This window comes from Musca domestica, unplaced genomic scaffold (genome assembly GCF_030504385.1).
Source record: "Musca domestica strain aabys unplaced genomic scaffold, Musca_domestica.polishedcontigs.V.1.1 21, whole genome shotgun sequence".
NCBI classification, from domain to species: domain Eukaryota; kingdom Metazoa; phylum Arthropoda; class Insecta; order Diptera; family Muscidae; genus Musca; species Musca domestica.
The window spans coordinates 10,667,769-10,681,979 of NW_026712258.1; the positions used below are offsets into that span (position 1 = coordinate 10,667,769).

General features: G+C 31.8%; 1 protein-coding gene across 14 annotated transcripts in view; it reads left to right on the forward strand.

Annotated features, from left to right (window-relative positions):
- The window catches only part of LOC101889366 (TLD domain-containing protein 2), a 254,778-nt gene that overhangs the window by 163,131 nt on the left and 77,436 nt on the right, over window positions 1-14,211 (forward strand). For 8 of the 14 annotated variants that reach the window (XM_059122681.1, XM_059122685.1, XM_059122687.1 and 5 more), the window contains exons 3-4: window positions 6,281-6,352; window positions 13,229-13,332. In XM_059122681.1, coding sequence (XP_058978664.1) covers window positions 6,281-6,352; window positions 13,229-13,332 — 176 coding nt within the window. Of the gene's footprint in view, window positions 1-2,933; window positions 3,193-6,280; window positions 6,353-13,228; window positions 13,333-14,211 lie in introns of all 14 variants that reach the window. The other 6 variants (XM_059122691.1, XM_059122684.1, XM_059122690.1 and 3 more) reach the window with 2 other exon arrangements.

The window sequence follows — 14,211 nt, forward strand, 5'->3', positions numbered from 1 at the left end:
AGAAGTAAGAAAACAAATTGAAGGCGATCCACGTATTATGTGAACTTGGTATTAGTCTGTTGACATAGAGTTTCTTTATACCTAAATATAACTGTTTTGCCACTAGTCTATTTTTATAGTAAAACCGTAAAGTTTATTGCTCTTTATGTCCAAAATTACTTTTTTGCGAGATCTTCTGTCTAACTATTATGACATCTCAAAAAAATGGTATCTTTATTTGGCTTTAATTTTTATGATTTAATAGCAATTCTAAAAATTCTGACGTACATGGCAGATCCATTGCGTATATGCTGTTCCATATGTGTTCGTATTCAGAAGAAAATGCGAAATTTTATGTATTTATATTATGTTGTTTTCTGACTTGTCAAATTATTAACTGGCAATTGCTCCTCAATTTCATCACACAATTATTTGTTTTGTCAAATGATGTGATGATTATTATTGTTATTGCGGTTTTTTTTCTAATTTTATTGTTATTAGCATCATGAACAATTTTTGAGACAAGTTGGAGAAGAAAGAGAGGAAGTATGGAAAACAATTGAACAAATTTAAAAAAAGTTGAAGAAGGACTAATTCGGAATCGAAATTCGTGTTTAAATACAATGAAAATATCACTACGACAGCTAGAATTGAAAGAGAGCAGAAAAATGTGACATTTGCCTCTTCGTACTGTACACCTGTACTGTACAAAAGTAACTAGTTGGTTAACCTAGTTCATACGTCCTTTTCAATGAATCGGGAATTTGAACTAGTTTCAAAGTCTATAAGATCTTCTGACTACCGATGTTGTGTTAAAATACGTTACTGTGATTAAATTTCAAAATATTTTTTTTGTTGCCACAAAAAATCATGGTAAAATTAAGAAGGTGAAGTCATTCCAAATAAACATAACCATCTCTGCATTTTCTGTAACTTACAATGTCAAATTTCACTGCATAGAAAACTCTCTCCCATCTCCGATTTGTGTGTATACAAAGGATTTTAAAATATAACTTTTGACAATGAGAATAATTTGAAAAAATAAATTGATTGCATGACTTTACCTTCTTAATTCTACCATGCACAAAATAGACATTGTGTAAAAAAATGAAAGAAGAATTCTTTCCGATAATCTGTCAACGTGTGAACATGGAGAACTGCACAAGAACTGGATTACATAAACATTCCATATGGACAGTTCTTTAATTTTGTTTTTATAAAAACTAAAGGTCAAAAGGCAACAGGGCTACGCATATTAATGTCAAATTATTAAGGGAAACGACAGCAGAATTCCAGTGTGGCTCTGACATCTCATTATGATATGTCACAAAATATGCCGTGCGAAGACCTCAAGCCATTTATGTATTCTCACCTTAAGAAGCTTCTCGCTATTATCCAAATAAATCCATACATAGGCTTGTCCGGTTACTTTTCCCGAGGGAGTAAGGTAGTTCCATTCTCCTTTGCAACAAAGCTCTGGAAAGTAAACAGACGGATTCCCTGCATAAACTTGCAAGCAATCAGCTGATTTGTCAAAACGAGAGTTCGTAAAAAGATATTTGTCCACCAAGATTTGCAAACTTTCATTAAAAGAACTGTTAAACACTTTCTCTCGAATCTCTCTCTTTTGCAGAACTTTTCTGTTAACAGACGACTTGCAGCAACCAATTGTAACAATTGTTAACAATTTCAGGGTAACCAGACACACCTAATGTTGTGCAATAGATGCATTGTAAATTCACAATAGGTCATCCAGTAAGATCAGCTGCTAATTGTCTAAATGCATCCTAATCGTATGATAACGTAAACAAAAAAATTTGACTGAATGAGGATATTTCATTCAGAATCGTGTGACCTGCTTTAATTTTAACCTACTTTATTGGGACAGTGACATTGCAAAATGTTTAAAATCGCTCTCGACAGACATTTAATTTGTAATATATGTATGTATTCACATCACATATTGTTTAGTACAGAAACAAGTTGTGCTAAATGTTAAAGTTGCTATTTAATGCTAAAAAGTTGCTATTTAATTAACTTCAATTAACACCTTGGCTTCTTTTTTTTCTGCTACTGCTGCTGCTGTCAAATGTTATAGCAATTAATCATCGATGGTATTTGTGCCTCCACACTTTAGTCATTTGTCAAATATTAACGATTGAACTGATGATTTCATGAGACGTATTCTAAAAATATTATCTTAATGCATTCCGTAATGTTTTATTGATTAGTATATATTTTTTTATTATATTATTAATTTTCTTTTAACTATTTGGGTTTTTAAATATTAGCATTTTAATCACGTAGCCCTCCAAGAATATTCCCGAATGTTTCGACTTTATAAACTATAAATAGGTAGATAGATACTTCCAGGGAAAATTCATATCTGCATACGTACATACGTACATTCAATGGATGATATGAATTTTATCTACCCAGCTCCCTTCATATTTATCTGTCAACAAACTTGGCCCTGTCTTTTTCTTGTTGTTGACTTTTAGTGGGTAGTAGTAGTAGTATTCTTTTGTTCTATCAAACAGAAGAAGTCTTGAGGCTATGGCTGGTTTCCACAAGTTCTGTGTTTGCAATTCACGTGATCGAAATGATAATTAAAACATTCATTGAACAGACAAACCATGATGAGCAATGTTCTACGTACATATGTATGTATCAATGTATACAATTGCTGCAGAACCCGTGACAGCGACACACATTAAATAAAACGTTTGGGTTTCCATTTTGTTTATATTTTTATAAAAACAATAAACAGTAGGAAAAAGCAAGGTACAAAAGATTGGGTTTAATTTCAAGATCGAAAACTGCAATGATATATTTGTCTGATATTAAATTTGATATGAGGCTAATGAACACAACACACACTATATGGGCATTAGGCAATTTTTGGAATATTTCCATGATTTATTAATTCAAACAATATTATATTGCTTTTATAGATAATAAATAACAAGTGAAGTGTCACCGTTAAAATGTCATAAAGAAGACAATTAAACACTCCTCGCAAGAACTTCTTTAAGTGATACTTCTAACAAAGTGCTAATAAATCAATCTCATTTAACCTTCGAAACTTAGACAATCTGCAAAACATACACTTATACATATGACAACTGTGTACTGTTTATCTACACTTGGCTAATAGAAAACAATTGTGAATAAAAAAATGAATAATTTTGTAACAACAACACAACAATTTTGGTAAGAAAATAATACTCAAAAGTAACAGAAATCTTTACCTAATTTGATTCTACAATCTTTATTACTATAGTTTATAATCGGCCAAATCGCGAATAACAGCAATTTCATTCCCAATTTTAAGGAGGATATTTATTAAAAAAACATATAACTTATTGATTAAAGTACTTAAAAACTCAGACACTTCCGAATAATTTTATCGAACAATTTCAAAGAAGAACATAAATAGGGATTTCTGATTAAAAAAAAAAACAATATTTTATACCAAATTTTAATTAGCGTTTTTAATTATTTTTGCATTTTATTTCAATAATTAATTTAAAAAAGCGACCAAGAAACATTGGTGATGTTGGCCGTTCAGAATCATATTTACAACCTTTAATGTCGCTCCTCAGACTTATCAACAACCGACAGAACTCCTTATATTGAACAAAAGCACATAAAATTTGCAACAAATTTCTACAACAAATAGGATACACAAGATACGAAAAAGACCATTCGCGTTGCCATCTTCGCAAATTATTATCTGTTTATGTATTCATCTTTAAAGTACATATCTGTCGAGAAAAATACTATCCGTGGGAATAGAATTTCGCAAATATTCATGATTGTGCTAAATTATATCAGCCAGCATTTAATCGTCTAGTTTAAAAGAACCTTTACATCAATAACTTTTCAATAACCATGTCCAATACATTATTAGAAAATATGGACAAAATCGTAATACGACGTGGCAAGTTTCTTTTAAACAAATCCAATTTCTTTCTCGTCCATTTTTATTCTTAACTTTAAATTTTCACTCTTTTCTGTCATATATGAGTAACCATATTCGAGTTTTCTATTTTTTTTTTTTTTAGTTTGTCGCATGAGCAATTTCAACAACGTGAAGTTGGCTGCGAGTATTTGGTTTTTAATTCTTATTGTTCCCTTTCTAAAAAAGTTAAAATTAATTTTAGCACCCGAATAGAATTTAAAAATTTTTGACTTCGAAACTATTTTATTATGGTCATGCCCAGCATGAAAAGTAAACAAATATTTTAAAGAATATATAAAAGTTTTGACACTTTACATGGTTTTTCCACTTTATTTTAACTGCGAACGATAGCTTCATTGTGCATCAAATAGGACCTATAATTCGATTCTCTAACTCATTGCTTGACTTACAGACAAAAAAAATAAATTGATTTTATATTTTTTTCTTATACAATGGTTTTTATGATGTTTTTCAAAAAAAAAAAAAAATAATAATAATAATAATAACTAATTTAAAAAACAGTTCATTGTAGCATCAGCTGTGTTGATGCCGCAATCAGTCCTACCCATAGAAATAGTGCTGCCAACTTTAATTTATACTATTTATTCCCAAAGCTGCTATCAGACGATAAGGATTTTGCTTATGTAGTGCCAATTTTCCATATTTTTCGATTGCAGCGAACGCTATTACAATCGGAAAAATATAATTTAACTAAAAAGGAAATAAAATACATATGCAAGTGTGAGTCATATGTAAAAATTATAATTTTGAAATATACATTGACAGGACATATACCTATAGTAAAATTAAAAAGGTAAAGTCATTAAAAAAATAAACAATACCAGCTCTGCATTTCCAGTAGTTTTCCTTGTCAAATTTCAATGAATAAAAAACAGGTTCCCATCTCTGATTTCTGTGTATACAATGGATTTATAAATATAAATTTTGGACAATGAGATGTTGTCAAATGAATAATTTTGAAAACAATTGTAAACATGGTAGAACCCTTATTGTCTGATAGCAGCTTATTTTGGTATTTTAATATGCGCGATATTTGCAAGTAAATCAAAAAATGAGTAAGATAATCCCGTCAGATGCTGTGTTTCCAATCACGATAAGGGTTTGATAACTCATCTAGATGATCAGCTGCGACAAATGAAGTTCCTATTGTTTGTCCATGGTCCATATCAACGCCGAAGCTGTCAAAAAGGTTGTTGCGTTTAAGTTTTTTTTCAAGGCAATAATGTTACAATTAGACACAATGCTGTTCTTATAGATACAAGTGATTTGAGGTATTTTCACTATTTTTTTTTTACAAGAGCGAGACCCTTTAGAGCTCCACAGTAAACTTGAATAAATTGTTTAACTAAACTAATTCATTTATGAACTACACAACACTACCGCATTATCCGAATGCTGAATGACAGGCAATTTAAGGTAAACTTAATTATATTTTCTCTAAATGTATGAAAGCTATCAGATAACCTTAGTCACGTACACCACATTGCCCTTCATAGAATATTTCCGATTTGAAGAAAACATCGTCTTTAACACCCACAACACTGGTAATTAAAACAATAATTGTAGGTTCTTTGTTCTTTAATTCGTGCATTATTTGTTGTTTCTCTGGCAGATTTAATGTGTCTTATTTGGATATACTATATATATATATAGAATATACTTATTATTGAAGTGGTACATTGAGAAGCGGGTTTTAAAATCATTTTTATTAAATTCAAACATTTAATGAAAAAAAGCTTTTCTAAATCTCTTATAATCAAGTGCTCTATTCCAGAACCTACAAGTTTTGCAATTTTCTTCGATATCATAAAGTGTAAATCAGTTATCATAGAAAACATTTTTTACATTCTTAAGTTCTGGAACAGAGAAAAGATATTTACATGTTTTTGGATTGAACAGTGTTGGTTTGTTTGTTCGGGATACCATAGTATTGTTTTAAAATGTTCAGGCTTAACCCCTTTATTGTTGTTTTTATAAGAACAACGTTTGTTTATTAGTGGAGAACGATGGTAATGTTTACCAGGGGGTAAGGCAGGGAATATCTAGATTTCGGAAAGAGCCACCAATCCTCATCAGTTCCCTTGTTTTTTGTCTGGGATATTCTCCCCAGAAGTTATTTTAAAAATGATGTATGCAAAAATCCTTCGATTATTCTTCTTAGAAAAGGGTATTTAAGGCATTGTTCTCACAAAAACAAGAAAGGTTTCTTTGTAATATTTAAAAATTATTCCACTTAGTTTTATGCTTTACTTTTGTTTTATTTTTCTTGAGTTTTCTTTTTATTTTTTCATTTTTTGTTTTTACTAATTAATATAGGTCACGTAGGGCTAGTCAAGATGTATCGCTTATGTCACGCAGTTTTGACAATTTATCAATTCCAGTACGCCGGTAAGTACCACACAAACACACACTCTACAATTAAATATTACACAGCACAAAACAAAAATAATAAAAATTATTAAATTAAATTTTATATATGTATAAATACTATAAAAAATAAGCTTGCATATCCACACCATTATATATTAATGTCAATGTATAAATGTTTGTAAATTTGTATGTATGTGTATGTTGCATATGTGAATGTTTGAATGATCTTTGCATGTGTTGAAAAACTATTTCAATGTTTTGTTTTTATTAATATGGAGATATAAATTTTAAGACTTGATTAAGAATATTTTTATAATTCATTTCTATTTAAATTTGTAAAATTTAAAAGTGGAAATAACCAAAGAAAAAAAAAAAAACGAACGCCACTCCCCATCGAGGAACAAAAACTTGGTGTGTATACGTGACACTGATCACTCGTCACTTCGAGTTCGGTTAACTGAATGTGAAAAATAAACATTTTTTTATTTTCTCATCGGGTAAATTGTCGCTTAGTACGATCATTCACACACTTTTAATCATGTACACTTTGCCGGTATGTTCACATAACCGCCAAACAAATACAGATTAATTATACCGCTTTGCTGCAATTGAATTAGTTGAAATAAAATGGACCGATTCGAACTTGAGTTCAAAGGTATTCATATAATTCCTTATACCCTTCACCATATTAAGTTTGTCACACCTCGAAACAAATATTTTAGACCCCACAAAGTATATATTCTTGATCAGCATAAAATTCTATGTCGATTTATCGATGTCTGTCTGGAAATCACTCGAGCTTCCGAACGAAACAAAGTAGTAGTAGGTTGATAAACATTTACTCAAATGCATATTATGTCTGCAGGACTTTTGCTATTGAAAATGGGCCATGTAGGTCCACGTTTTGGTATAGCCCCCATATAATGGTTCTGTATTTTGATGATTTTAGCGACATTATTCACCGGAATTGTTTCAAATTTGGTATTTAAAGTTCGTAATGGATACTGCAGCCTAAGGCAGAAAATTATCTGTTCAGGTCCACGCCTTCGTGTAACCCCCATATATCGACACCTCCCGATATTCGGTATTTTGAATATTGCAATGGCTGAATATTGTAATGATTTTTTGACAAATGTTGCCTATGCAGGTCCACGTCGTCGTTTAGACCCTAATATAACGTCTAAATTCGATATTTTTAAGACTAAGAGAATTTTTAACGGATTTTTTTAAGTTGCCAAATTCGTTCCAATTGGTGGAGGGTATTCAAAGTTAGGCCTGGCCGAACTTACAGCTTTTTTACTTGTTAATATCTTACCTTCATGATAAGGAAATTAGCTTTCTTGTTAGTTCTTGTACAGTATGAACTGGCATTTACAATCCACCACAGTTGTCGACTTCTAAACCTTGGATCACTAGCATCGAAATTACTGTTCCTGATAGGATTGGCCATGGCCCAATTATAAGGTCTTCTTAGAGCAAATTAATCTAAAAACAGCTGTTATGTATCAGATAAAATGTCAAAATTCATGCTTGAGGAGTAATTTGTGTTGCATTTTTTTCTTTTTACAACAAATTTAAAATGGCCAAACAAATATTTTCGCATAACAGTAAAAATCATGTTTTGTCGTGTTTTGACGTTTGTTTTGGTTGCAGCGAATTCAAATTTAATTGACAGATCGCTTGTTATTAGATGAGCTTATACTTTGATCATGGGATTGATTTTAGTTGAGCTATCATAATCATTAAGAAATCAATTCTGTGGTAACCTGCGTCGAATGCATTCAATTAAACTTAAAGTACGTTCACATACAAATATTTACAAATACAAATCCTTTTCGGTTTAACCTTAATAATTGATCATTCGCAATAAATATGGCTATAGAAAACATATGTTGTGATTAGTCAATTATCAGGGTTAAATGACAAACTTCGATGTTATAGTCCGTATAATCGATTAATGAATAACTTTTTTAACCTACTGGTAATGCAGACGGTACTATATTTACATTATCTTGTAATGAGTATTTCAGTTTATTTAGCTCCGCCTTAACACGTCTACACTAAGGCCAAAACTGAAAAAGCGTTTTAGCTTTATGTTACGGGTTCAACAAAAGTATCAACTACCGGTAGAATTTTCGGTGTCAACGTAAAACTATATTCGACCAAACATTGATTATTTTTTTGGCGTCTTACAATTTATGCGAGAGTCTGTTTGGTTAGCCAAAAAAAAAAAAATAAAAAAAATAGTAATAATGTTTGCAAATTATTTCTGGAAGTCGTCTCAACAATAACTTACTACTCTTCCTCTTTTTCCCGTGACAATCAATCAGCTGGTTTTAGTTATCCGGTGATTTATTCCTGCGCAATCCATTTTAAAACATTTGTGTTTTGGAAAGCACATACCTAAAGATAAAGATGCAGATAGATAGAGCAATTAGCATGATGTCTATGCGTATTGTATGGCATATTATGGAGGGATTTCAGAGCCACTATTATTTTTTGTTTTCTTAATTTTCAACAATTTTCTCTCTGTGAGAGCATATGGTAATATTTTTTGGTAATTCGCTCTTGTGCTACTTTACCACAAAAAAGTATTGGAACGGAGCTGCTAATAGACATTGGGACCTTGCAAATTACTTTATGTTTCACATCCTCCATTGTTCTATTTTTTTGGAGTACAAAAGATGCCAAATAGAAAGTTCTTCCGCTTTTGTCTCATTTTTTATTTAAAAAAATCGAACACAAATCAGCTGATTGTTTGCAGTTTTTACAGGGAGGCTGTCTGTTTATTTATCTCAGTTGTCGTACTTTCACTCTTTAGAATGGGAATTACCAGACAGACCTATTAATGACACAGAAGCGGCGCAATTAAAAAGTGGCACCAAACCAATTTCGGGCTTTGATTCGCACTAAAGATTTTCCTAATCAAAAGTATCTACTTGTTCTCTATTATCCATCCCTGACATGCATTATGAAAAATGTATTGGGTATAAACAGTACATTAGATAACATCGGGTTTAATTTCCGATAACAAGGAACATCAAAAATGACTTGTCAAACATGTGATTGACACCTCAAGTGGACACTTACGTACTTTGTTTATTTAAATCGGATTTTAATGTGCATTTAATAATAGTAAAAAGAATATGATTCATTCTTGATAGAGAACACAATAAAGGTTTTCCCTATTGGTTTGATAACGGAGATAAAAAAAAAGTCCATTAGGAATGTGGCTCTCCCGGAGCAATTTTTACAGTTCGCCCTTCGACAATTTACATACACCTTTAGAAGGAAAGCCTTTCAGCTGGTGCTTTAAAAAATAGCCAAATTAGTGTAGCTAAAGTCTGAATATTAGGATATGGGTCATAAGAAGGCCTACATCTGATTTAATAAATCCGGGTTATGAAAATAAATACTAATTATGATAGAAGACGAATTAATGGCAAACACTTTCTATGTAAAGAATTACTCCCGCCGTTCTTTATTCTTTTACCAGAAGTTTTACCAAACTTGACATTCTTAACGACTTCCACAACCACTAATAATGTTCTACTTATTTTTATTTAATGTCTGAACAAACAATGAATGAGGCATTTTAATCACATTGAAAATAAAAGTAGCCACAAGTTCGTGACAGAAAAAAACGACATTCAGATCTTATCGATAACCGTCATTATCTAGAGATGCGGTGAGATAGGAAAACATAAAAGGACAATGAAAGAATTGAAAAAGACGGCACTTGACCAGAAGCACCACTACACAGCACCGTTTTTAAATGCCTGGAGACATCTTTGGGGGCTGAAAAACAAAATTATTTTGTTTTGCTGGAGAATTGTATTTCTTACAGCCGACAATAGGTAAAAAATATTAGCGTATATGCGCACATTAAAGCATTCAATTGTCTTTAAGAAAAAAATATTTTGTTTTTCCAGTTGTATGTCATGACAGAATAGGTTATTTACGAGAAAAGCAGAATAAAGCATTTTATTGTGTTCCGATGGGTGTTATCGATAATACAGCAACACGTTATCGACACTGCTCTACAAAACAAAGCTAAACATTTTAACTTTTTGCGCGTCAACGTTTGACATAGAGTTAGTAGTTTGTTTGTTTGGTTTTGCAATTTATACTTTCCGCTTGAGGCAAAATAGGAAAACTACCAGAAAGGATAGGCATATTTTCACTCTGCTTTGAGGACAGGAATCATTTATATCAAACGTCAATTTTTGCTTAGTTCCAGGCCACTGGAATATTCCAGATTATAAGACAGCCGATGAATTGGCAAAACATTGAAGCCGAGAACTCGGTTAGACAATCTTTCCTAGAGATATAACAAAAATGGCTAGATGAAAGGGAATGTAATGTCCCTAAGGGAATTTGGCGTATAATATCCGAGAAGAGAACAATGTCGCTCATCTGGAATTCACTCACGGCGAAATCTGACCTAAAACTTGTAATGGGTATCATCACAGGTCAGTGTAGCATGAGGGTCATGACATCTAAGTGACGACGGTAGGCTCTGATAAGTTGAGGAGGAAACTGAGACAGTCGAGCATTTACTGTCGTCACTGTCCATCGATGTGAGACACATGCTTGTGAGTGAGCAAATAATGCCTGATCTGTCCTCATTTTCTAACACAGAACCAGCTGTATTTCTTCAGTTAGCCAGAATATTAAAGTGGCTACATTTTTCCAATCTGCTTCGCTCTTTTATCAAATTTAGGATGAACAAAATGGACCAACAGGTCTCCGAGTGGAGCGATTGCCTTAAGGCTACTGCGCGTCCTTTAACCTAAACTTGTTAGATTATTTAACGGTGAAACAGAATGCGCGCGGTAGATGCGTCAACTCTTGGGAACATTGATGTGTCAAAATTTTTTTTTATAATAAGTAGATTCGTATATGCTTTGTTATAGGAAGCCAGCCGGAGTTTATTATTATATGCATTTTTCAAAAGATTTTACAAATTTCAATAATTTTTCATTGAAAATTTTCAATTCCAAAATTGTTTTGACAGCTCATTATCCCAACAGCAGTACCTGTATTCTTCAACCAGGTTCCGCGTTAAGTATTGCCGATAAAAACCAACAGTGACACGTTTAGTATCGATAAAGCGGTATTTTTGCGGTTGTGTTTTTTGGATGATATTTAACACAGAAAAATCCTCAACGCATGTACTCTGCCATAGCCTTTATGGTAACAAACACTGATGATTGTACAAAATATACCAGATAAAAATATTGATATTTCTAAAGGAAAAAATTAAACTATTCATCATTGGTCTGTTTCAGAACTGCAAGACACAGTTCACAGGTGTGTTCGAACCACTTCAACATAGAGCATGTGGTAAAATCTGGAAACGAATATAGATTATTGCCTATCGCTGTCCCAGAATACCACTAAAGTACATAAGTAATACATCGAATTTAAGATGAGAGATTATGGCACTATGTTATTCCATTTCTTAAACGCAATATTGGGTTATTTTTATTTGTATTTTAAAAAATATTACAGATTTTTACTATTATGGAAACGACTTTCGACTCGTTTTTTGATAGATTCTCGCAGCGACGCATGATAGAAGAATAAAGGTAGTCGTAACACAGCTGCTGGGGCAATGAACTATGCAACCAATTTTGAAATTGAAAATTTTTGATGGAAAATAATTCAAATTTATAAAAATAGTTGAAAAATCGGTATCATAACAACCTCTCATTGGTGTCGTATAAAAAACTTATAGAAATCTGCTTATTAAAAAAAAAATTATTAATAATTAATTAACATTTTTGACATATCAATGTTCCCAAGCGTTGATGCATCTACCTGAATTCTTGTACCATGCAGCAGCGCTATTATACATACATTTTCCAATGCAGTTGTCAAAACTTATTCGCAACAAAATTCCTCTGTCAAGGCGAAAATATTTATTTACGCCTCAAGCATGAATTTTGACATTTCATCTGAAAAAATAACAACTGTTTTTAGATTAATTTGCTCGAAGGAAGACCTTATTATTGGGCCATAGTCCAAATAGTAATATTTTCTGAATTGGAGGATTACCTATATTTGATTGTATTTGATGAATCATGCCTAATTGTATAGCTATTGAGAAATTAATGATGCAGGAAACCTACGGTCCACAATTGTAGGTGTATTTAAATTACTTGTCGTAATTTCAAAATACGGACCTATTGATATTTTATTCTATCATATGATGGGGCTATATATAGATTTAGTAAGTATAGCTTTTTTATGTATTTGATCGAGCTCTCTAAGAGCAATTTTGACACTTAGCATTTCTGCTACTTTTGCCATTAAAACTGAATTTTTCGTGAAATCCTGAAAACTATTAAATTGTTACAAATAATAAAAAAAAATTATCTATAACTATTAAAAATTAAATCGCATTTGTAATTGCTAACAAATTGACATGTGTTGTATAATTGGCTGGGACAGATCAACCAATTAAATAAAGGTGGCTCACATTGAAATATTTGGCAAAAGTAAACCTAACCTAAACTATGTCAATCGAACATTTTGTGTTGACATATTTTTTCTGTAAACAAACACATGTTGCTTTGATATCGTTTTGAGTTTGAAAAGCAATTAAACTACAATAAAATGTTGCAGTCGCACAAAAAAAATAGAACACTAAATCTAATCTACATAAAAATGTCAATGAAATACGCTCGCCGAGTAGAATCGTTTTTCTGTATTTGGTTATTTCCACTTGAGTCGAGACAATTATGTTTAATTGTGTCTCTGAGAAAATTTGTAAAAAGATTTTATCAATAATGTTGTTGTAACTTATTTGTTTTATATTTTTTATAAAATAAAGATAATCTTTCTCCTTAATCTTGATGTTTGTGTGTTTTTTTTTTTTATATTTTTCAGGAGTAAATCACGCAGTGTTGATCACGGCCTTGCGGCGCCATTCGATTTAGATTCGTTGCGTTCAAAAGTGGAAGGGCGCTTCGAAAGTGTTGACAGATTATCAAGTGAGTATAACTGTATACATATTAATGGAAAGTGACAGTTGTCACCCTGTTGCTAGTTTTAAGCTCTAGATTTTGATACTAGTTTCACTTACTAGAAATGTGGAAATGTATTCATATTTTTCGCATTTTTTTAACGTTTATATCTATGGAATTGAGGGAATTTAAAGCAATTTTTTGCTGTTTCTTTCTACATTTCTCAGATGGTATGAATATCAAAAATTGTGGAATTTATTTAGCACAATATGATTATGTTTTGCTTAAAATTCCCATTGGATGTTGAGAAAAGTTTAAAGAAATTTTAGTAGGAAACTGGAAGAAACACCACGTTTCGATTATCAACTCTCTTCTTTAATCGGATCCTGCTCGGGGGATCAATGTAGAAAATGAGAAGAGAAAGAACAACCTTATTTTTTGGATGTAGTTTCAGTTCTAGATCTGGCTTGAAGGACCGATGTAAATGAGAAAAGAGTCCAACCTCCCTCTTCGATTGTCAACTCGATTCTGTTTTCGGCTCGACTTTAGCAATATTCAGTTAGAAAGGAATACAACTGCTGCGCTTGGATGTAGGAGGAAGGATCAATGTAACTGAGAATAGAGTCCACACCTTATGATGTTTTTTATAGTAAAATATGAAATATGTTGAAATAGTAAATATCCTGTTTTATTAAAGAAATTTATAATTTCCTAAAAAATGTACCCAACTATCCAATTGTTTTGACAATACAGTTATTTACCATTTTGCATATTTAAATATATGAATAAAGGTGAAAGTACGTAAGCAGCTTGGCATCATGGCTAGGCATATTAATGTCATATTATAGGGGGAAACGACGGCAGGATTCTAGTGTGGCTCTGGAATTTCTTCATGATATTTCACAA